At 41.0% G+C, this 25,838-nt stretch overlaps 1 protein-coding gene across 1 annotated transcript; it reads right to left on the bottom strand.

Moving 5' to 3' along the window:
• ATP1B4 (ATPase Na+/K+ transporting family member beta 4) lies at positions 1-25,557 on the bottom strand. The gene is given in 9 exon segments (XM_074324036.1): positions 1-162; positions 862-957; positions 3,958-4,014; positions 4,820-4,875; positions 4,878-5,015; positions 8,403-8,507; positions 8,767-8,895; positions 21,384-21,594; positions 25,495-25,557. Coding segments are annotated over 9 exon segments (1,017 nt in total).
• Positions 25,558-25,838: the final 281 nt, after the last annotated feature.

Below are 25,838 nucleotides of genomic sequence, written 5' to 3'. Positions count from 1 at the left end.
TTAGGTTTCTATGTTCAAAGTAAAGATTACCTTACCCACAAAACAATTATTGATGCCATCATTTATGATGCCTTTGCCCTTCAGTTGGCACTGCACAGGCACGGCTTAGTTCTTCACCACATCTGTAAAGTGCATTGCCGCCAGCATGGAGGTGTAGTTAACCTGTATATGGAAGAATAATGATTTCTAAGTGTGAGGAGGGGTGGCTGTGTGGGAGGGTAATAAGATGGAAATGGTCAGATATTCAGTGCAGGATGGGATAAGCTCCAAAAGGGAAATGAGTAAATCCCATGATGCCAAGTCATAAATGGCTAAAGCAAATGACATGCTTTCTCTGCCTTGGGACAGTGCAAAAATTATACATTTCTCTCAGAAGTCACTGTCAGAGATCTGATTGTCCTCTGGGGAAAACTAATTCTAACTAAGTATGATGTGACTTTTTGGATATCAGACCACAAATCAAACCAGAACTAGTGTTTGTCAAGTCTCTGTGTTAAAGATGAAGGCTTCACAGCCCCAAGGCCTCAAATGGGAGAAAAACAGAAGTAGGATTATTTGGGTATAACTGAGTGTAATGGGAATGATTTTGTCTGCTCCTGGCTCTGCCACCGATTAGTTATGTGTAATGGGACAAGTCACTTCTCTCTGAACTCTAATTTCTCCATCTGTAAACTGAATGAGTTACACCAGACTATATCCCAGATTCCTTCAGATATGGAAAGGAGTGATATAAATTGATAAGGTGGGCTACCACCCCTCTGTTACTGCCTGCTGCTCCCTAATTCACATAGATCCCAGCCAGCCCTTCCTTTGCCTCTGAGCCCTTTCTGACAGCAAAGAGTGAAGGGGATATAGGCTTACGTGAGTCAGTTTGCTGTAGTAAGAGTAGTAGCAGAGGTCAAAAGAAGCTGACTCTGGGTAGTAACTGATGGATCAGATGTTGTTTTCATTGCCTCTCTGTAAGTAAAAGCAGATATATGTGGGGTGCTGGGTCACTCATTTGGAGCCTGAACTAAAGGGGCCTGTACCCCAGGTGAAATCACTGTGTGACCCACAACCAACTGTCCCAAGAAGATCACAAAAGCAGAATGTGGCATATCTCATCCTGGATGTCCCCAGAGGAGCATTTCAGGGAGAGACTATGCCTTGGCTTTTCAGTTCAAAAAACAGTTAATGGAAGGCCCTGGAGTGAGGAGACTGAAGGTGCTCAGTATGGTTCTGTGCTGGTTCCTAGGGGACCCAGACAGAAGGCTCCAAAGCACTTGCAGTATCTGGTGCTGCTCTGGCAAGAGGGCAAGAGGGCCTACCATGCCAGCCCCTCTCCAACGGATCATACTGGATCTGGCTCCCAGTGTTGGACTTTGGAGCTGAGGCAGGCGTAATTTGGAACATGTTTAATAAATCCCATTCCACAACAACTTGTGCACTGTGGGCTCAGTTCTTTTGGAAGTTAGACCAGGTGCACAGTTCACTTACCTAAACTCATATCTCTGACCACATTCTCTGTAGTGCTTAAGTACAGTAGGTGGAGTCTGGAGGATAAGGAAGAGGGGCCCATTACTGGAACTGATTAAATAAACAAGTCTATCCTCATCATATCATGTCAGGTAGGGGATTGTCCATTCTGCCTATGCATTAGTTTTGCCCTAAATAGCAGAGATCTGGGTCTAATAAGGGACAATTATTCATCACTATTAGCAAATCACTCACTAGGGTCATGTGATGACTTCTGTCAATATACTATAATCATTCTTAGTATAAGCTAAGTTCTTTTTTTTGGCGGGGGGAAGGGGAACAGGACTTTATCGGGGAACAGTGTGCACTTTCAGGACTTTTCTCCAAGTCAAGTTGTTGTCCTTTCAGTCTTAGTTGTGGAGGGCGCAGCTCAGCTCCAGGTCCAGTTGCCGTTGCTAGTTGCAGAGGGCACAGCCCATTATCCCTTGCGGGAGTCGAGGAATTGAACTGGCAACCTTGTGGTTGAGAGGACATGCTCCAACCAACTGAGCCATCCGGGAGCTCAGTGGCAGCTCAGCTCAAGGTGCCATGTTCAATTTTAGTTGCAGGGGGCACTGCCCACCATCCCTTGCGGGAGTCGAGGAATTGAACTGGCAACCTTGTGGTTGAGAGCCCACGCTCCAACCAACAACTGAGCCATCCGGGAGGCAGCTCAGCTCAAGGTGCCGTGTTTAATCTTAGTTGCAGGGGGCAGAGCCCACCATCCCTTGCAGGACTCGAGGAATTGAACTGGCAACCTTGTGGTTGAGAGCCCACTGGCCCATGTGGGAATCACACCGGCAGCCTTCGGAGTTAGGAGCATGGAGCTCTAACCGCCTGAGCCACCGGGCTGGCCCCATAAGTTCTTAATTTATTCTTGTAATTACCTCATCCTGCTTGATTTCCACAAGTGGGCGTGGAGTTGACCAGTATTGATTAGTATAGAATGTATAAAGACTCTTAATATTTCTTTTTTATATATAAAAGGACAGTTCTCAGCAAAGTTCGATGCAAGCTGAAAAGTGAATGCCTTCCACTAGGGAACTATAAGCAGGATTCAATCCAATTAATATGCTAGTTTGAGACTGAGTTGGTCTTTATGGTGTGTTTACATATTCTGAAAAACAATGAAATTCATTTTTCATTAATGGTCTGTGGAATCAATTCCACTAGTTTGTAGTCACACCTCACATGTGGGTATATTTATTTACGTATAGTCACGTACATGTGAACAGAATGAATGTCCTTCCTACCTTGTTCATCTGGCAAACATGGCCTCATCTTTCAAAGCTCATCTTCAGCATCACCACCCCCTATGTGGAACTGACCTCTTTCTTATCAATATCCCTACCTCACCTTTCATAGCACCTGCAATACTTGATTGCCCTGATTTCAGAGAGTCATATTTATCTTGGCACTTCCAACACCTAGCAAAGTACCCAGTCTGTACTAAGTGATCAATAAATGCTTGCTGAATGTGGACCATTGGCTGAATAAATGCTGCCTTTTGCTCCTTTCTGATCTGCCACCATCAAGATTGGAGTTTTGAGTTGTATTTCTAGTACTGAGAACAGAGTTACCTGGCTTCACACATTTGCAAGACAACTGTCCAGGGCTGGGGGTGCAGTTGATGTTGTCAAACAGGAGGGTGCTACAGCCAGTTTAAGAAGCAAACCCCAAGTCTAGGGGTTTTTCCTACAAAGGAGCTAATTGGTGTAGAGGAGATAGCAATTAATGGTCCCTCCAACGACAGTTAATTAGCATATTAGTGGAGTTCTGTTTACACTCCCTTGTAATCATTTGTTATTATAACACCAGTGCCACTGGTCATTGCTGCAGAAAGTTAAATCCAGTTTTAAAAGCAGGGACTTTACCAGAGTGTAAGGAGAGAGGTGGTTGGTAGATGAGGGCAAAGGGGATCAAATATATGGTGATGGAAAGAGAACTGACTCTGGGTGGTGAACACACAATGTGATATATAGATGATGGATTACAGAATTGCACACCTTAAATCTATGTAACTTTGCCAACAATTGTCAGTCACCCCAATAAACTTGAATTTTAAAAAAACAACAATAAAAACAGGGACTAATGACTAACGGCTGTTTGTTTAGTTCAAAGAATCAAGTAATTAGAGCTAAAAGCAAAAGTGTAAACAGAATCCCAGTTAATGACTTGGCACATTGTTGTTCCCTGCTATGGCCCTTAGCTGAGGTTCAGGTTTTGGCTTTCTCAGGTATAAATCAGCACATACACATACACACTACACACAAAACCACACAGGAATTGAATGCTTTCTGGAAATAGGAGACTTGAGGTTACCAAAGGGAGGTGTAATTATGACAAGATTAACCCTTTCCTAACCCATAGTCAACTATCCATGGTCAAGCCCTTGAAAGGGATGAACCACATTTTTACATGAAACAGATGTGCTAGCAATGCTTACTCAAAAAGGCATTTTACCTGAACTTTGCAGGAAACCTTCACAGGATTTCCAAGCTCAGGACAAAAGCCTACCATCTATCAAAAGAAAACCAGCATTTTTTAAAAAAAAAACAAAACAAAACATAAAACAAGATTTGACAGTAAAAATAGGTCTTTTATCTCCCTTGAGTCATCCCTTCCTTAGGCATAAGCTTAATCTATTTTGCCCTCTCAGAAAAGTTACAAAAAGCAGAAAATGAAAAATATCTTCAGCACTGTGCAGGTCAGCTTACTCCTTTTTGTGCCTGATATTCATACAATAGTAACTGCAGCAAGATAACCTGAGATGTAAAGAAAGAATTTCCTGGTTTCAAGAGGGCTCTCCCACACATATGGCAGGAGAGAAGGAAAATGCATTTTTTTTTTTAAATTTTATTAAATTTATTGGGGTGACAATTGCTAGTAAAATTACATAGATTTCAGGTGTACAATTCTGTATTACATCATCTATAAATCCCATTGTGTGTTCACCACCCAGAGTCAGTTCTCCTTCCATCACCATATATTCGATGCCCCTTACCCTCATCTCCCACCAAATTGTCCCCCACCCCACCCCCATGTCAATTCCCTGTTACAAACAGCTCAGGATCTCATTCCTGACAGAGGGCATCAAATGGCAAGTTTGGAGGTGTGGGAGAAGACTAGAAATAGGAAGTGTTCAAGGAGGAAAAAAGAATTATTGCTTGATAGTTTGTCTGGTTGTTTATATTACTGACGATGTCAGTAAAAAATGGCCAAATTTGCAGTGTGTAAAGACAGAGCCCAAGAGAAATGGAGTGTCCAGAGACTTCCTACCCAGCTCATCCACTTATCATCACCAGAGTGTCAAGGGTAAATATACCCTGTTCATCTTTAGAAGGATGCAGGGTTGTCCAGTAGAGTAGCCAAAAGTAGGTCTTCCAGGCCAGAGCAGTTCTTCAGGAAGGAGCGCTTAAATTGGCAGGCCTTCTTGTCCTCATCCTCATTGCCATCTTGGATGAAGTACTGCCCTGGGGTACAATCTACATTTATTTCTTTTTGAAGACTGTCATTATAACCTAATGTGTGTGTGGGTGACAAAGGGTCATGTTAGACAGCTACTATACGGGAAGGCCATGTTTTCATTAGTCCTTCTCCCTAGTTTCAAATTTTTTCCAGCTTGCTTGTGATCCTTGGAAAGCCCACTCAATCTGTCTTAGGCCCTGTGACATGACATCAAGTGCCCAAGGCCCTTCATCAGCAACATGCCTCCAGGAAGACTTCCTGGCTAGTTTCCTCAGCCCACATTGATTGCCTGTCCCCTTGTTTCTCATTCCCTTGGAACTTTTGGATATCCATTTCTAGGTCATATGTTAATCACTTTATAATTTCTACTTTCCATTATTTCTTTTCAGATATGGTATATTGTATACATAGAGAGTTGCCTCTTCTACTTCTGGGAGAGGAATAGGCATGTAGTAGGCAGATTTTGGAGGAGGGACTGGATCATGTTAAGGCATGGCATTTATAAGGAGGCAAAGCTCCTGGGTTAAATCTCTTTAAGTTCAGCCTTGAAAACATCTCCCTTTGAGGTCAATAGAGGCACCTGATGCAAGAGAGTGAGAAGTGTGTTTTGTGGGACAGGAGGAAGGGGGAGGAAGAAGAAAAGGAGGAGGAGGGGAAAAAAGAAGAAGAAACAGAGAAGGAGGGGGAGGAGGAAGAAGAAATAAACCATCTCCTCATTCTTTACTGAGGACGTTAGCACTGCAAAATAGAAACTTAGATTGAAAGACAGAAACAAATGACAACCATAACATCTCCACCAAGAGTGTGAAGGCATGAGATCTTGTCTACTGAGACCTGAAGCACTCAGAGTTAAGTGTTCCTTTACATTGGATGGAATGTAACATGTGTCCAAGTTACACATATCCAGGGAAAGAGCTGAAAGGGGCTATCTGTGAGCTGATCTTTGGGCTACTAAATGCCATAGATCTAGGCTTTGGAAATTACTGCATTATTTCTCATTTGGTTCTAAATGATGGAGTCAGATAATCCTGTTAGATCCAACCCCCATGTGTTCATGTTCCAAGTAGCTCAGGTTTTCAGAGGAGATTGTGTATCTGTGATCCACCAGAGGCAAAAGTCCAAATGTATTGCTGGATCCTCATCTAGACATGGTTGTGACCTGGGTTTGATATTATGAAGAAGCAACTCAGAGTTTTAAATCTATTCCAGTTATGGCTAATCCTTTATTATTCCTCAGACAAAGCTATAACTATGTTCAAATAATAACTTTCTAAATATAATCTAATGATGTGCTCATTGTTTCTCTTGAGGTAGTTCCATTAAAAATAATGTGACATGTGTCTATGAGTTTCTGTTTCTCATTTGTTTGTCTTGTTCTTTTGTTGTTTTGGTTTATATACCACATATCAGTGAAATCACATGGTTCTCTGCTTTTTCTGTCTGACTTATTTCGCTCAGCATTACACTCTCAAAGGGTAAGGGGGGTGGGGGGTGGGGGGTGGGAGATGAAGGTAAGGGGGATCAAATATATGGTGATGGAAGGAGAACTGACTCTGGGTGATGAACACACAATGGGATTTATAGATGATGTAATACAGAATTGTACACCTGAAATCTATGTAATTTTACTAACAATTGTCACCCCAATAAATTTAATAAAAAAGTAAATAAAAAATAAAAAATAATGTGACATGGGTATGACCATTATTGCAAAATCCCAGTCCTCATGGGAATGAAATTGATACTCTGGGATGTCTATTTCAGACGTATGTTCCTTTTAAACAGGGCATATTACCTATGCTTAGGAATGAAAAATGCAATGCTTTTCCTAACGTTCCCCACCTCTGTCATCAGATCAGAATTGGTATTTCTCCACCTACTAGCTTCTCAGAGGGATTTCTGCATCAGAGATTCTGGCAGTGCATTTGCAATAACTCACAAGCATTTTGAAAATAAAGGAGATACTGTACTGGCTATGATGTCCAAGACATTTGGGGGCCCAAAATGGAACTACATGGACTCATAAAGAACCCCCCCTCATTTTGCAGGTGAGGATTCTGAAGCTTAGACTTACCAAAAGTAACACCAAGCATTACTAATACAAAGCTGAGTTTCTAACTCCCGGTCATATGGCAGCAGCAAAAGATTATGAAAAGCAGCCCTTCCTTCTCAAGCTTTAAAGGTCATACAAATCACAGGCGGATCTTGCTAAAATGATCCTGATTCAACAGAGGCCTGAGTGTCTACCTCTCTAACAAACTCCCAGGAGATGCTGATGCGGCTAGACCCTGGATCATGCTTTGAATGGCAAGGATGTGAAGAATATGAATGCTGGTTTAAATACTGGTTCACACAATGGGATTTATAGATGATGTAATACAGAATTGTACACCTGAAATCTATGTAATTTTACTAACAATTGTCACCCCAATAAATTTAATTAAAAAAAAAAATACTGGTTCTGCTGCTGGGAGACTTTGATCACATTACTTCCTCTTTCTGAGCCTGTTTTCCCATTTGTAAAATGGGGATGATAGACTCTGCTATGCAGGGTTAAATTTAAAGGACACAATTTATGCTTTTAAATAACACTTCCTGTCACATAAAAGATTGTTTTCCTCTTACTTAAGTGCATGTTCTACTGGCCACTCCCAACCCATCCCCCACTTCAGCTAGGCCAGGCCAACCATATTAGTCTAACTGGCTTTTTCCCACAAATGATAGATCAGTAATGTAAACCCACTGGAGTTCCTGTTTGATAGCTGGATAAATATAGCTATCTGTGTTTAACCCTAACCAAGCTGCTACCTCAGTTTTCACCCTGTGGAATGGCTTCTCAAAAAGCCATTCATTTGTTCCTGAAAATATATATGATGACGGTATAGAGATAGGCATCTTGAAAACACTTCCGATCACAATGTTGGAGTCTGCCACCTCTGGGTAATTTAAACTCCCTCTAACTACTTTCTGAAATGCTGTTAAATTAAGACCCTTGCTCTCTGACTTCAAGATGGCTGATCTCCAAGAAATGAATCCTCTTAGCTTGAGAAACTGTAAGAGACAGAGATCTTCCAGCTCTGGAGAACACTCTTCTTTTTTCACCACTACCTCCCCCCAAGATTATTTTTTTTGTAATCGATCATTATTGAGTCATCTGGATGTGCTCAGGACATAACTAGGTTCTGTAAGGTGTTCAAGAAGAGAAGACAAGTTCTCTGCCTCAATGGACTTACCGTATTGCTGGAGAGTTGGCTTATATGCTTTCAAAGCAATATACAACCATAAATTTTGATTGTATTTACAGGTGCTGAGGAGGATGCAAGGTAAGGAAAGGCTAGGATGGGCTGGGGTTAGTAAGAGTGGGATTTCTGAGCCAGGTGAATTTTGAATCCACACCCATCACCTTTCTAAAGATATTTGCACCGATTGGAGGAACTTACCCTGCAGAAAGCCATTTAGATTAATCACATAATGCTGCCAAGTGTCAGGTTCAGAAACGTTGAAGTTGAAGTTAAGGCTATGGGTGAAGGGTCTGATCATAACTCCTGGCAATGGAAACAGGTCTTGTATATATTAACCCATTCTTGGGATAATTTTTTGGTATTGATTCCCATGAAACCATTTCCCCCTGGGCAATCAAAATGAAAAAGACCATAATTTGCGAAGTACCATTTTACTTTTACTCTTAATAATTGAATCCCTAAGTCATTACTGGAAGAACCAAAATTAATTGAAGCTGAACATACTGTGTAAGCGGATTTCTGTCTAGCAACTTCTGACAACACAGGGCATTTGGGCACTCACCAGGAGGCTTCACCCTCTCAGTGAAGGTCAGCATGTAAGGACAGATGGTCAGAAATAGCGTGTACATGCAGAGGATGATCACAGCAGCCAGGGAGGTGTAGAAAAAGAAGTAAATGACTAAGGTCACACCTGCAGAACAAGATAAGAGTGGTCAGTACTTGCCAACAAGTGCTGCCTCCTCACTTGAACTCATGAGCCAGAATCAACCCAAACACATAAGATGGCTTTTTAAAAGAATTCCCAGATTCAGTATATCCTTGCACATTCAGATTTCACCAATTTGTAATTGGTGAGAATTGTGTTAGAGGTCGGATTGCAGTTTACATTTACAGCCATCTCTGATGGAAGGGCTTGCTGAGCAAATGATGACCATGAACAAGATTACAGGGGAGTTTAAAGTACTGCAGAGGGCAAATTTCTTGGTAGTCCTCTGGGCAAGAGTTGATGTCCTAAGTATAAATCATTCTTTGCTATTCATTAAAGCAGGTGCCCTGAAGAGTCCTAGCAACTTGGTTCCAGTGATTGTATGTATTTGCAAGGAATGAAAACAGTATTTCTTTTCACATAGTCTATAATTCAAACTTTTGATTAATTTCCAATTGGACTTGCCTCTAATCAAAGCAAAGTGAGGTTTCACCCCACTTATTTGAAATCTTATTCATTTTTAGCAAAAGTTTAAGTGCCTCTGCTATTCAAAAAGAACTCTAACACAGGACAAGGAAGGGAGGAGGAGGAATCTGTACTTAATTATTGACACTTGCTACCTGTGATCTCTACCTGTGAACTTAGGCAAGTTACAGAACCTCTCTGCACCCCATTTTCCTCACAGGTAAAATGGGAATAAGTTTATCACTTACCTCATATTCTTCTCTATATCTGTAACAATACAGTAATCCCCTCTTATCCACGGCTTTGCTTTCTGTAGTTTCAATTACCTGCTGCAGTCAACCTTGGTCCAAAAATGTTAAGTGGAAAATCCCCAAAATAAACAATTCATAAGTTTTAAATTGTACATCGTGATGAGTAGCGTGATGAAATCTCACGCTATCCCACTCCATCCTGCCCAGGATGTGAATCATCCCATTGCCTAGAGCATCCATGCTGTATATGCTACCCACTTATTTGTCACTTAGTAGCTGGCTTGGTTACCAGATTGACTGTCTCAGTTATCACAGTGCTTGTGTTCAGGTAACCTTATTTTACTTAATGCTACATTCACATAACTTTTATCACAGTATATTGTTATAATTGTTCTGTTTTATTATGTTATTGTTGTTAATCTCTTACTGTGCTTAATTTATAAATTAGGTATGTATGTATAGGAAAAAACATAGTATATATATATATATATATATATATATATATATATATATATGGTTTAGGTATCCACTAGGGGTCTTGGAATGTATCTCCCATGGATGAGGAGGGACTACTGTATCTGAAATTCAGTCTTTCCTTGCATCCTATCCTGACCTTACCACTTCCTAGCTTTTTTTTTTAAATTTTATTTTATTAAATTTATTGGGGTGACAATTGTTAGTAACATTACATAGATTTCAGGTGTACAATTCTGTATTACATCATCTATAAATCCCATTGTGTGTTCATCACCCAGAGTCAGTTCTCCTTCCATCACCATATATTCGATCTCCCTTACCCTCATCTCCCACCTCCCACCCCCCACCCTCCACCCCCCTTACCCTCTGGCAACCACTAAACTATTATCTGTGTCTATGAGTTTCTGTTTCTCATTTGTTTGTCTTGTTCTTTTGTTGTTTTTGGTTTATATACCACATATCAGTGAAATCACATGGTTTTCTGCTTTTTCTGTCTGACTTATTTCGCTCAGCATTACTCTCTCAAGATCCATCCATGTTGTCACAAATGTTCCTATATCATCTTTTCTTACTGCCGAATAGTATTCCATTGTGTATATATACCACAACTTCTTTATCCATTCATCTATCGAAGGATATTTTGGTTGTTTCCATGTCTTGGCCACCGTAAACAAAGCTGCAATGAACATTGGAGCACACGTGTCTTTATCTCTAAATGTTTTCAGATTTTTTGGGTAGATACCCAGGAGAGGGATTGCTGGCTCATATGGCAATTCTATTCGTAATTTTTTGAGGAACCTCCACACTGCCTTCCATAACGGCTGCACCAGTCTGCATTCCCACCAACAGTGTATGAGGGTTCCTTTTTCTCCACAGCCTCTCCAACATTTGTTACTATTTGTCTTGTTGATGATCGCCATTCTGACTGGGGTGATGTGATATCTCATTGTGGTTTTGATTTGCATTTCTCTGATGATTAGTGATGTTGAGCATTTTTTCATATGTCTATTTGCCATTTGTATGTCCTCTTTGGAGAAATGTCTCTTCAAGTCCTCTGCCCATTTTTCAATTGGGTTGTTTGTTTTTTTGTTGTTGAGTTGCATGAGTTCCTTGTATATTCTGGATACTAGCCCCTTATCGGAGGCACTGTTTGCAAAAATCTTCTCCCATTCAGTTGGTGGCCTCTTTATTTTGTCAATGGTTTCTTTTGCTGTGCAGAAGCTTTTAAGTTTCATATAGTCCCATTCGTTTATTTTAGCTTTTACTTCCATTGCCTTTGGAGTCAAGTTCATAAAATGCTCTTTGAACCCAAGGTCCATAAGTTTAGTACCTATGTTTTCTTCTATGCAGTTTATTGTGTCAGGTCTTATGCTTAAGTCTTTGATCCATTTTGAATTAACTTTGGTACAGGGTGACAGATAGCAGTCCAGTTTCATTCTTTTGCACGTGGCTATCCAATTCTCCCAGCACCATTTGTTGAAGAGGCTGTCTTTGCTCCATTGTATGTTTTTAGCTTCTTTGTCAAAAATTATCTGTCCATATTTATGTGGTTTTATTTCTGGGTTCTCAATTCTATTCCATTGGTCTATGTGTCTGTTTTTCTGCCAATACCATGCTCTTTTGATTATTGTAGCCCTGTAGTACAAGCCAAAGTCAGGAAGTGTGATACCTCCATTATTGTTCTTTCTTCTTAAGATTGCTTTGGCTATTCGGGGTCTTTTGTGGTTCCAAACAAATCTGATGATTTTTTGTTCTATTTCTTTAAAATATGCCATTGGTACTTCCTAGCTTTTTAATATTCAACATGCTGTTTACCAATCTGGACCTCAATTTCCTCATCACTAAAATGAGGACAATAATAGTGCTTGAATAATGCATATAAATAGCATAGCACAGAAGCTGGCAGATACCAAGTGCTCTATAAATGGCAGTGTTTATCATCGTTATTACTAGTATTATTATTATTAGAAGACCAGACACATAGTTGTGTGAATTCCTCCTCTGTGGGCTATATTAAGATTAGGTTTGCCCCAGGATTAGGCTGCACAGAGTGAGGTGAATGAGAGTGAGATTGTTGCTGAGAAGCTCTTTTCAAGTCCTCTTTGGGGCTCTCTCAACCAATAATATCTGGCTGTACTCACAAGTGACATGATGTTGGAACTACAGATTTACACTGAATCATGAACCAGAAACTGAAACAAACCACCTAACTTTTCTGTACCTCAAACCTAATCCAAATATTAACTTTTAAATCGAACCATGAACCAAATAAAATTAACTGGAAAAAAAATGAGTGGACAAAAGGAGAAAAAATTATTTAGTAATCCCACTAGAAATGGAACCTTTGTGTTTCATAGGATAAACTAAAGCAGAACTGGAACATGAACACTTTGATTCAGCTGGAGTCCCTCAAGAAGAAACAGTAACACCTGTCTGCCTATGATATGGTGACTGCCCACTGGCTGTCCTAATGTGATGTGCGCTGTGCCACCTCCTCCTTTCCTTTACCCTTATCCCTATCCTGGGAGTGGATCAACAGATGGAGACGTGCTAGGGGACCGGAAGACTCAGATCTCCCTTCGAGATCTCTTCCTTCTTGCCCAGGATGTGTGGCCAGGAAACTATAGATGGAGAATGGCACTAGCAATGAGTCCCCTCAGCCTTACCCAGTATTTTGTGCCCTGGAGTCTGTGATAGGCTAACTAACTCAGTCACACACACCCCAGGCAAAACCAAACAGTATATACATCTGAACCCATTGACCTCTCCAACCTTCCCAAGGCTCTCTCCTGAATGCCCCACCCAAACTTGGGTAGAGCTGGATATCTTGGATAGACTTGGTACCCATAATCCCGATTCTTCACTCCTTCCACCAAAACACCCTATCAGTTCCTGTGGCCCTACCCATCAGGGCATTGCCCATTGCTATAGTTCATGAAGACGGTGTGGTGTTCTGGCAAGAGTCCAACCTGGGTTTGACTTCCAGTGCTGGTACTTATTAACTATGCGACTTCAGACAAATTACTTACTATCTCTAAGCCTCAGTTCCTGCATCTGTAAAATGGGGATAATAATATTACTACCTCATATGGTTCTTGTCAATATCCAATAAAATGACATATAGTTCCTAAGAATAGAGGTTGTTCAGCCACCAAAGGAAACTTTTGGAATATAATAATAGGCAGGTGAATATGTTGGTCATGTTATTGTTCAGGCTCAAGTGGGCACCTAGTTTTCAAGCAAGAAGGCAGCAAGGCGTATGCCTGGTGGCTTAGGCATTAGGATCACTATTTGCCCTTTGTCCATAGATAGCCAAACAGAAGAAGCCATAATTCCTGGGCTCTCCTTAGACCCACTACCCAGAGGCCTGGATATGGCCTATCGTGCAGTGTTCCCAATGCCATATCTTCCCTGGGCACTTGAACATTCCTCCCTAATCGCCATTTATTGGTCTGTGGATTGTTCTCCCCTTGAGCAATTTGGATCATTTCCTCTGGTGAAGTTCCAAATGACTGGCTGTTAAAGGATTAAGGTATGGCACCCTCTCCCAGAATCACACTTGCATTTCACAAGGCCTGTTTTTCCAGTTCTCTTTAGGCAAGGAAGAAACAGCTGTGTATCCTTTGGAGCCCCAATGAGTGTCCAACATTTGTCTGCAGCTTCCAGAATGTCGGAATGTTCCTTGAATGGCACATTTGTTCCAGTTGAGAGTTCAAGGGATGGGCAGGGGTGGGGCTAAGAACTAAGGAGGGGTGAAAGGAGATGGATGTTGTTAAGAGCCCCACACCCGCTATACCTAATTCCAGGAAACAGGGTTGGCTGTTTCACTCTGACTGAACCTTTGACCCTTGACACTAGGGAACTCTTATTTCATCCATGGCATCCTCTATTTTTTCTTCTGTGGGTTAACTGAGTTCCAAACCAGCAACAGCTCTGTTTCTGGGCTATGCAAAGAGTGTGGCAAGTGTGAATTTTGTGGCTAGTGTGAATTTGACCACAGGCAAAATCTCCTGAGGATTTTGTTCTATACCAACTCAGCATTAATAATAGTTCAAGAGGTGAGTAGGACCCTGGGAGAGAAGTGCTGGGAAGTTATGAAGTCAAAGAGTTGGCAGCATGTGAGACAAAAAGGGAATGCTAAGGAATGTGATTCCACTATTGATCAAGTGATATGGGGGCTCAGCCTTAATCACTAGAAATGATCCCTTTAAACCTAATTTCTCGAACTTCCGGAAAAATGGCGGCGTGAGGTGAGCCTCTGTAAAGCTCCCCTGGAATTTACAACGAATCGAACAACAAAAACTCCACAAAGGACTCCCTGCACAGCACACAGGCAACACGAAGAGGCCCACTACCGACTGAAATCACCTACAGGTGGGAGATTCGCGTGAGTGGAGGGAGGAGGAAAGGGAGAAGTGCGCGGAGACGGAGACGCGCGGGTGGAGGACTCAGACCTAGCTCAGTGCGCGGAGGTCGCTGCTTCCCGGAACTACCGCAGCTGCGGGAGAGGGAAGAACTCGGACTGCTAGGGCTCCGCCAGGGCTCCACAGGGCTGAGGGGACAGCATATAACACGGCTGAACCCAACGCTCACGGCAGAGACCTTGGAGAAAAGACTGAGGGAAAAAGGCTGAAAACGGTGGTTTAAGCCCGCACTGCCGAGCAGAGAACGGAGCCTTAGGCACTGAGACTAGCCGTCCCCTCCTCCCTCCCAGAGCTCGCCCGCCCCCACCTGCCCGGTGCTAAAAGCGAAACAGTAGCAGTGTCAGATCAAAACAACAGAAAATTTGCTGTTTTGAGAACTGTGGACTGCAAACACAATTTCACAGCCCAACTAGTTCCAGCAAAGGGGAGAGAGCTGTGGAAGCAGGACGGCTGTGGTGGTGGTTGCCGCCATTGCTCTGGGCCACCTCTCACAACTCACCCCGCCCTGACCCCACCTATCTGGGCGGATCCCTGCAGGAGTAAACAGAACTGCTGAAACCTACGGGCTCTGAATCAGGAGCTGGAAGAGCTTTGGAACATCAAAGCTCTCCGCATACCCACGGGACACTGCGCCCTGTGACCTAGACGAACTATTAACAGAGGAGAAGCCCGTCTCCCAGGGAATCCCCCATTGTGTGAGAAGTTGGAATAGTGCAGAGAAAACATAGCACTACTGTGTGGGAGAAGAAAATAAGTTGCAGTTGGAGAAATAATAAAACATTCTACCAACAAGTACTGGCAAACAAAAGAAAGACCGCTTTCTATCAACCTGTTGCAGAAGTCACTCCTGTAGATGTCTAGGAAGAGAAATAGTAAACCAGTAATCGCCATGAATAACCAAGGCAACAAGATAGCTCAGAAAGAAAGTGAAAAATCTCCAGAGAAGGCACTTAAAGATACAGAAATATGTGACTTAAATGACAGAGAATTCAAGATTGCAGTTCTGAAAAAACTCAACGAGATACAAGAAAACACAGATAGGCAGTTAAAGGAACTCAGAAACTCAATCAAAGAACAGCATGAGCATTTTACGAAAGAGATTGAAATCTTAAAAAAGAACCAAATAGAATTTCTGGAGATTAAGAACTCAATAGAAGAAATTAAGAATGAAATAACCAGCTTAGGTAGTAGAGTTGACCAGATGGAGGAAAGAATCAGTGACATCGAAGATAGAAACCTGGAAATGACACAGAGAGAAGAAGAAAGAGACTTGAGACTTAAAAGAAATGAAAGAACTCTACAAGAACTTTCTGACTCCATCAGAAAGAGCAATATAAGAATAATGGGCATACCAGAAGGAGAAGAAAGAGAGAAGGGAACAGAGAATATATTCAAACAAATTGTCGATGAGAACTTCCCAAATTTGTGGACAGAACTGGACCCTCGAATCCAAGAAGCAAATAGAACACCTAGTTACCTCAATCCCAACAGGCCTTCTCCAAGGCACATTGTATTGAAGCTGTCTAAAATCAACGACAAAGAAAGAATCCTCAAGGCAGCCAGGGAAAAGAAGGCGGTAACTTACAAAGGAAAGCCCATTAGATTATCATCAGATTTTTCAGCAGAAACTCTACAAGCCAGGAGGGAGTGGAACCAAATATTCAAACTATTGAAAGAGAGAAATCATGAGCCAAGAATAATATATCCAGCAAAGATATCCTTTAGATATGAAGGAGGCATAAAGACCTTTCCAGACATACAGAAGCTGAGGGAATTTTCTAATACACGACCTGCACTACAAGAAATACTAAAGGAGGCTATTCGACCACCATCAACAGGGACAATTTGTGGCAACCAAAACTCAAAAAGGGGGAGAGTAAAGGCCTGAACCGGAATATGGGAATGGAGAAAGTAAGCGTGCTGAAGAAAATGGAATACTCTAAATATCAAACTTTCTTTTACATAAACTTAAGGGTAACCACTCAAAATAAATCCAGAATTGAAATATATACTGAAATAAAAGAAGAAACAGAGGAAACATCATAGAATACCACCACACAGAAATAATAGACAACAACAAAAGGCAAAGAAACAATGGAGACACAGCCTTACCAGAAAACTAAAGATAGAATGACAGGAAATCCTCACATATCAATAATCACCCTAAATGTAAATGGACTGAACTCACCAATAAAAAGGCACAGAGTAGCAGATTGGATCAAAAACTAAACCCAACCATATGCTGTCTCCAAGAGACACATCTCAGCTACAAGGACAAGCATAGACTCAAAGTGAAAGGGTGGAAATTGACACTCCAAGCAAATGGTACCCAGAGAAAATCAGGTGTAGCCATAATGATATCAGATGAAACAGACTTCAAGGTGAAAAAGATAACAAGAGATAAAGATGGACATTTCATAATGGTGAAGGGGACTGTACAACAAGAAGACATAACAGTCATCAATATTTATGCCCCCAATCAGGGAGCACCGAAATACACCAAGCAACTACTAACAGAACTAAAGGGAGAAATTGACCAAAACACAATTATACTAGGGGACTTAAATACATCATTGACAGCTATGGATAGATCATCCAAACAGAAAATAAATAACGAAATAGTAGCCCTAAATGACACATTAGATGAAATGGACATAATTGACATTTATAGAGCACTTCATCCTAAAACATCAGACTATACATTCTTTTCTAGTGTACATGGAACATTCTCAAGGATAGACCATATATTGGGACATAAAATCAGTCTCAACAAATTTAAGAAGATTGAAATCATACCATGCATATTCTCTGATCACAAGGCTTTGAAATTGGATATCAACTGTAAAAAGAAAGCGGAAAAACACAAATACATGGAGATTAAACAACATACTTTTAAAGAAGGACTGGGTCAAAGAAGAAATTAGAGGAGAGATCAAAAGATACATAGAAACAAATGACAATGAAAATACATCCTACCAAAATTTCTGGGATGCAGCGAAAGCAGTTTTAAGAGGAAATTTATCTCATTACAGGCCTATCTCAAGAAACAAGAAAACTCCCAAATAAATAACCTCATGTTACACCTTAAAGAACTAGAAAAAGAAGAACAAGTAAAACCCAAGGTCAGCAGAAGAAAGGAAATAATAAAAATTAAAGCAGAACTAAATGAAATAGAGAACAAAAAGACAATAGAAAAAATTAATGTGACAAAGAGCTGGTTCTTTGAAAAGATTAACAAAATTGACAAACCCTTGGCTAGACTTACTAAGATAAAAAGAGAAGACACTGATTAACAAAATCAGAAAGCGTAAAAGGGAAGTTATCACGGACACCACAGAAATACAAAGGATCATCCAAGAATACTATGAAGGACTATATGCCACCAAATTCAACAACCTAGAAGAAATGGACAAGTTCTTAGAAACATATAGCCTTCAAGGCTGAACCATGAAGAACTGGAAAATCTAAACAGACCGATCACCAATGTGAAATTGAATCAGTCATCCAAAACCTTCCCAAAAGCAAAAGTCCGGGACCAGATGGCTTCACTAGTGAATTCTACCAAACCTTCAAAGAGGATCTAATACCAATTCTGCACAAACTCTTCCAAAAATTGAAGAAGAGACAGTACTCCCTAACTCATTTTATGAGGCCAACATTACCCTGATACCAAAACCTGGTAAGGACAGCACAAAAAAAAAACTACAGACCAATATCTCTAATGAATACCGATGCAAAAATCCTAAATAAAATTCTAGCAAATCGAATACAACAATGCATTAAAAAGATTATTCATCACGACCAAGTGGGGTTCATCCCGGGGCACAAGGATGGTTCAACATCCAAATCCATCAATGTGATACATCACATAAACAAAATAAAGGACAAAAATCATATGATTATATCAATTGATGCAGAAAAAGCATTTGACAAGATACAACATCCATTTATGATTAAAACACTTAATAAAATGGGTATAGAAGGAAAATACCTTAACATAATAAAGGCCATATATGACAAGCCCTCTGCTAATCTCATAATTAATGGAGAAAAACTGAAGCCCTTTGCTCTACGTTCAGGAACACGACAGGGATGTCCCCTATCACCTCTGCTTTTCAACATAGTGTTGGAAGTCCTTGCCAGAGCAATCAGGCAAGAGAAAGAAATAAAAGGCATCAAATTGGGAATGAAGAAGTTAAATTATCACTCTTTGCAGATGACATGATGCTATATATAGAAAACCCTAAAGACTCCACCAAAAAGCTATTAGAAACAATCAACGAATACAGTAAAGTTGCCGGCTACAAAATCAACGCACAAAAGTCCATTGCCTTCCTATATACTAACAATGAAATCTCAGAAAAGAAATACAAAAACAATTCCTTTTGCAATTGCAGCAAAAGAATAAAATACCTAGGAATAAACTTAACCAAGGATGTGAAAGACCTATATGCTGAAAACTATAAGACATTTTTGAAAGAAATTGAAGAAGACACAAAGAAATGGAAAGACATTCCGTGCTCATGGATTGGAAGAATCAACATAGTTAAAATGGCCATATTACCCAAAGCAATATACAGATTCAATGCAATCCCCATCAAAATCCCAATGGCATATTTTAAAGAAATAGAACAAAAATCATCAGATTTGTTTGGAACCACAAAAGACCCCGAATAGCCAAAGCAATCTTAAGAAAGAAGAACTATAATGGAGGTATCACACTTCCTGACTTTGGCTTGTACTACAGGGCTACAATAATCAAAACAGCATGGTATTGGCAGAAAAACAGACACATAGACCAATGGAATAGAATTGAGAACCCAGAAATAAAACCACATAAATATGGACAGATAATTTTTGACAAAGAAGCTAAAAACATACAATGGAGCAAAGACAGCCTCTTCAATAAATGGTGCTGGGAGAATTGGATAGCCACGTGCAAAAGAATGAAACTGGACTGCTATTTGTCACCATGTACCAAAGTTAATTCAAAATGGATCAAAGACTTAAGCATAAGACCTGACACAATAAACTGCATAGAAGAAAACATAGGTACTAAACTTATGGACCTTGGGTTCAAAGAGCATTTTATGAACTTGACTCCAAAGGCAATGGAAGTAAAAGCTAAAATAAACGAATGGGACTATATGAAACTTAAAAGCTTCTGCACAGCAAAAGAAACCATTGACAAAATAAAGAGGCCACCAACTGAATGGGAGAAGATTTTTGCAAACAGTGCCTCCGATAAGGGGCTAGTATCCAGAATATACAAGGAACTCATGCAACTCAACAACAAAAAAACAAACAACCCAATTGAAAAATGGGCAGAGGACTTGAAGAGACATTTCTCCAAAGAGGACATACAAATGGCAAATAGACATATGAAAAAATGCTCAACATCACTAATCATCAGAGAAATGCAAATCAAAACCACAATGAGATATCACCTCACCCCAGTCAGAATGGCTATCATCAACAAGACAAATAGTAACAAATGTTGGAGAGGTTGTGGAGAAAAAGGAACCCTCATACACTGTTGGTGGGAATGCAGACTGGTGCAGCCGTTATGGAAGGCAGTGTGGAGGTTCCTCAAAAAATTACGAATAGAATTGCCGTATGACCCAGCAATCCCTCTCCTGGGTATCTACCCAAAAACATTTAGAGATAAAGACACGTGTGCTCCAATGTTCATTGCAGCTTTGTTTACGGTGGCCAAGACATGGAAACAACCAAAATGTCCTTCGATAGATGAATGGATAAAGAAGTTGTGGTACATATACACAATGGAATACTATTCGGCAGTGAGAAAAGATGATATAGGAACATTTGTGACAACATGGATGGATCTTGAGAGAGTAATGCTGAGCGAAACAAGTCAGACAGAAAAAGCAGAGAACCATGTGATTTCACTGATATGTGGTATATAAACCAAAAACAACAAAAGAACAAGACAAACAAATGAGAAACAGAAACTCATAGACACGGACAATAGTTTAGTGGTTGCCAGAGGGTAATTGGGGTGTGGGGGTGTGGGGGGGGAGGTGAGGGTAAGGGGGATCGAATATATGGTGATGGAAGAACTGACTCTGGGTGATGAACATACAATGGGATTTATAGATGATGTAATACAGAATTGTACACCTGAAATCTATGTAATTTTACTAACAATTGTCACCCCAATAAATTTAATTAAAAAACAAAAACAAAAAAAAAACAACCTAATTTCTCTGTGTACTCCATGGGAGCATAAAGCATCCAAAACGGGAGCGAGGGGCAGGCCTCATGACTCTCCTCTGACATTCCTAGGTGTAACGAGGAGGCTTTATAAACCTTTGGTCAGGTTAGCAGGGACTTGGGTCTCATATTCTAGAAATAGTTTTCTGCATAGTACTTTCAACTTTACAATTCTAACACCGTATTGGAGGCTCCAGCTGATCCTGTGAGAGCGTCAAGGCAGAGATTTGTTTCCCTCATTTGGCAGGAGAGGAAACAGAGACTCATAGAGGGTAAATGATGCACCCAAGGTCACACAGATAGAAAGTGAAAAGTCTGGGAACTAAAAACAAATTCTGTTCTATACCAACTCATTCTAGCTGTCTCTACATTGCAAATGATTTTGAGCCCAATGGATTTCCGCTACATAATCAAGTTTGTTCACTCACATCGAGTTTTTTTCTGATGGGATCTGCCCATAGCCCAGGCATTTCCCTAGGCATTGATCCTTTTACATGATATCTAAGGGAAGTTTGGATACAAGGCTATCCAACATATGGTAAACGAGTCCTGGACACCAAGCCAAAAAGAAAGGACACTCAACTGGGGCATTGGGACAACTGGGACTTACTCCAACTCTGACCTGTTCGGGCCAGAGACATCCTTTTCTCTAGATCCCATAGGTATTCGTTCACGATCTGCAATTTCCACCACCAAGTGTTGATTGTTGGCTGATCCTTTTCCTCCTCTTCTTCCTCCTCCTCCTCCAAATCGGGTACCATCATCACCCGAGCCTCTTCTGCTTCTTCCTCTTCATCTGCTAAGTAGTGCTGGTTTACTTCATCCTGATTGTCCTGGAACAGTGACAAAACAATCCACTTTTTGAAAAAAATTTACAATGGCACATCCCACGAGCCATTTATAAATAGAAAACAACTCAATATTTGGAGATGTTTCAAATTTCTACTTCCCCATAAACATACCCATTGTTACAAGGGCAGATTTTCTTTTTCTCTGTTCTTTTGGAGGAAATACCCTTTCTAAGGCCTATTTTGACCCAATATCCTTTCCATAGAGGTGCAAGTTTTGTTCTCAGCTTCGGGCATTTGGACTTTTACCCTAGGACTACTCATGTCACTACTCTGTCCTGTGGCCTTGGCCTCCCTCTGTACTTTGGCTTGTCAGGGCAGAGCTGAGCTCAACGCTAGAGGATGGAGTAGTTTTAGACACTTGTGTCCATGATGGCAAATCCTTAGCCCAAACCAGCTTCATCCTAACACCCTGTACACTTTCCGCTGCCCCATTTCACCATCCCAAGTTGTGGCTGAAAACTGGGATAGACATCAGGCAGAGAAGCCAGCTGCTGTACCCCTCCTCAAAACTTAGACTGCCTTCCCAACAGAAGCAAGAGATTGGGGGCTGTTTGCTGCTTTTCTGACTGTTGCATGATCTGGAACCTCTTTCTGCCTTAAGCTGGTTGAACAGACCACTGAGGGCTGGGACCCTCCACCCCCAAATCTCATACCATAGGCAAAAATCTGGACATATAGTAAGTGGTCAGCACATATTTGTTAATTGACTGAGTGTAGCCATTACTTGAGGTCTGAAATGGTAATCTTCTCTAAGTAATTCTAAGAAAATTAAACAACAACAAAGAAAAGAAAAACCTAGTATTCACCAAATGGTATTTCAAATGCCTCCCAGTCACAGGCTAGAGAGTTGGATCTTTGATCTTTGTGGGTCTGCTAAGGCTCACTGCAGCAGCAGAAAATGAAGGCACATTCCCTTCTCTCTGCTGTCCAAATCTGAAGAGTGGTGGGGCCTGTGCACCTGTTGGGGTTCAATGTGTCAAATTATAGAGTCTAGGGGCTCCATGTAGCCCCCTCCCTGCCTGATTCCTCAAACGCCATTTAGAGGACACTCAGCTTAAAAAGATGCCATTGGGGGGAGGATGCTAAGAAAATTGGATTGTTCGGAATCAGTAAAAATGATGTAGAATTATAAGGCTTTACTATCAGCATTCAGTCTGCCCAGCACTATGTAGCTCTTAATTATAAGCACTCTTTGGTTTCTCTCTAATTTGCTCAAATGTACAGCTTTATATCACACACCATATCAGAACTGACAGGGATCTTGAAGATTCACTTGTCCATCTGAAGCCCAGAGAGGGGACAGGATCTAACCAAAGGCACACAGCAAGTTCATGATAGAGTTGACAGTCCCAGAACCTATGTCTCTCGATACCCTGGACAATGATGTTCCTCCTCTATTCCGAGAGGTGGTTTAGCAGATTTATGGAGCACAACAATATGTTAGATTCTGTGTTCCCAAGAGATTGTAGATGCTTATAATCGAGGATTTCTGACTCTGACATGGACTCATGATGTAAGGCTTAGGAAAATGAACCCTATCACTCAAAGTTGAATGGATTAATAAATGTTCTTAAATCTTTTTCATTTGGGTGTGAACATATGTACACATTTGACCTCCCAAAGTACATTCTGAGCACCCAGGGAGTAGAGCTCATATTTTTAAACTCCTTAATGGCTTGCCACAGTGTGGAGCCCACAGCTAGGTAATCAGTGGGTACTGAACAAATGTCAATGATAACTGCCTGACTCTGGGGAAATGTTCTCACAGAACTTGTCACCCTACCCTCAGCAGTCATGTGGACTGCAGTGGGTAGTCATCATGGCCCCCAGAGAATCTAGTGCAACTGGGAAACTCAGAGAATTTGAAGTGTAGTGTTTCTTCATGGAGGAATTTATATTCCCTTTATATTTTCTGAACCACTTCCTTTTCTCTCCTTATTGCCTATATGCCTGCCCTCTACTTCTGTTCCACAGAGGAGGAGGCTGGGCTTGGCCTGAGCTTGATCTTATTTGTAGATAATGAGATCTCATGATAATCCCATTAAAGATAGCTTGTCTTTAAAGGTTTATGTTCCAAGGAAGAATTAATCTTCTCAGAGCTAATTTCGCTATGGCTCTCACAATACCTCAAGATCAGGAACCTCAAATACCTTTTTTCTTCTTTCCTGTTTCTAGGTATCAGAGAGCCTCACAATGTGCAAGGAAGGCACTTTTGTGCAAATAACTATTTAACAGAATCCAGTAGGGAATCATTTGGTAATGAAAAGGTCTGTTTTTGTCAGTTTCCCAAAGTGGCACTGCTCTCTTGTGATAGTGTGAGTGTGCTGGGATATAATAGTAGGTGCATGCTGGGCCCATCATATTGCCCTAAAAGGGAAGAGTGAAGGGCAGAGGGTGGCTCCATTTTGAGCACTTTATATATATAAACATATAAACAAATATATAAACAAACAGTATGACCCAAAGGATAAATTTGTGCCCTGCTTTGAGTAATGCCCTGTAAACATTTGAAGAGTTGGTTAATTTTAAAATAGAAATTAGCTTAAGATTATTCACTGCATCAAATAATTTCTTTTTAAATTTGATCATGTGTTCCCTACAAAGAACAAGACCCTTGATGCATTAAAAATCCAATCCATTTGACAAATCATTGGAATTATACACAATACTTTAGCAACATTACACAGAAAAGCCAAGTAAGGAAGTTATATGTGTCCTACAGATTGTGACTGCTTTAAGAGCTGGAAGGAACTTTGGGTATGTCAAAAGAAAGATTCTACGAATTGCTGCTGGAAAGTTAAAGGAAGCCTTCCACAGGTGGATATGAGATTAGAAGAATGCATGTTTTCCTCTGCTGGCTGTTGACAGTCTTCACTTAACTACCTGGTTATGTAAGTGGCCATTCCCAATGAAAAATAGATAAAAGCTTTTTCCTCCTGGGGCTCAGATCACAATCCTCTTTGGGAGATATTTCAGAATAAACCTCCCTTCAAAAAAGTACTGTGTGTGGCATATATTAATGAATTATAGCAAAGTAAATGCAAAGGAACTTTGGGTTCAAATAAATTTGTAATGCATCCTGGAGATAAACGGTGACATCAAAAGGGTGTGTGTGTGTGTGTGTGTGTGTGTGTGTGTGTGTGTGTGTGTGTGTTGGGCAGGGTGTGGTGGTAGGCAAGATGGCAATGGGTGGTGGAAGGTCAGAGGGTTGTGGAATTGCATACTGCAAATATAATGGAAAGAGCACAAGATTAGAAGTGAGAAAAACTTGCATTCTCACTCTGGTTCTTCCACTAAGTCTCTCCAGTGCTCTCAGCAGCCTCAGGAGCCTCTGCAGCCTCCTTTACATAATAAGGGGTTCTGGAGAGGTGAGGTCTAGGATTACTCCCAGCTTTTGTGTAGGATTCTATGATTTTAGCTATAGTTTGGAATTTCTGCTTTAGAAAAAGAGCAGGTGGGTTCCTGAGAAGGTACCACCCAAAGGGACTGAGACAACTGGGTAGGCAGTGCCTTTCATTTCCTCTGCCCCCTTCCCTTCTCTCTTCGCTAAATTTCCTGCTATCAGAATGAATCTTTTATTCTTGGACTCCAAAAGGTCTGTTCAAATTCCAGACTCCCAAGAAAATAATTTGGAAGACCTCTCATTCCCTGGCATCTTACCCTTCCCTTATCTTTGTTCCATAGGAAGAGGGGCTTCAACCCAGCAATTTAGGGTGCAATGGGATGCTGGGAGTCAATGCTTACTCTTGAAATTATAGGCTTCCTTAAACTTCACTATTCCTGCCCATCCCAAGGAGAACCAGCTGCAAACCAAGACCTACACAACCCCTAACCCACCCCACTAAAAAAGGGCAGCAAAGTATTCTGTTCCCTGAGACTCACAAGTCTGTAGCGATAACCATATGGAAAGGCCAGAGCCCTTCTGGGCCGGAGCTGCCTTCTCATGGCTGTTCAGTGAGCAAAGATGTGGCAGAGGCAGGCAAGTGGGTGAGAGTTCTGGAGCTTTTTCTGGTACAGAAGACACTAGTTCCTGGGGTCACTTGGCACCTAGTAAAAGTAAACCCTCCTGGCATGAGTCCTTCCCCAAAATAATCGAACATGCTCCTCTGTCATTTGTTGGCCTCCTCTCTGAATCAAAGGAAAGCCCTATGGAAAAGCAAGCTCATCATTACAGGAAGTGGGAGATATTCTTGGTCATGAGGATAAATGATACAACCCCCTCCCCC

This window comes from Rhinolophus sinicus, chromosome X, assembly GCF_036562045.2.
Source record: "Rhinolophus sinicus isolate RSC01 chromosome X, ASM3656204v1, whole genome shotgun sequence".
NCBI lineage: Eukaryota > Metazoa > Chordata > Mammalia > Chiroptera > Rhinolophidae > Rhinolophus > Rhinolophus sinicus.
The sequence above is the reverse complement of the archived record's forward strand: the minus strand, read 5'-3'. Positions and strand labels throughout refer to the sequence as shown.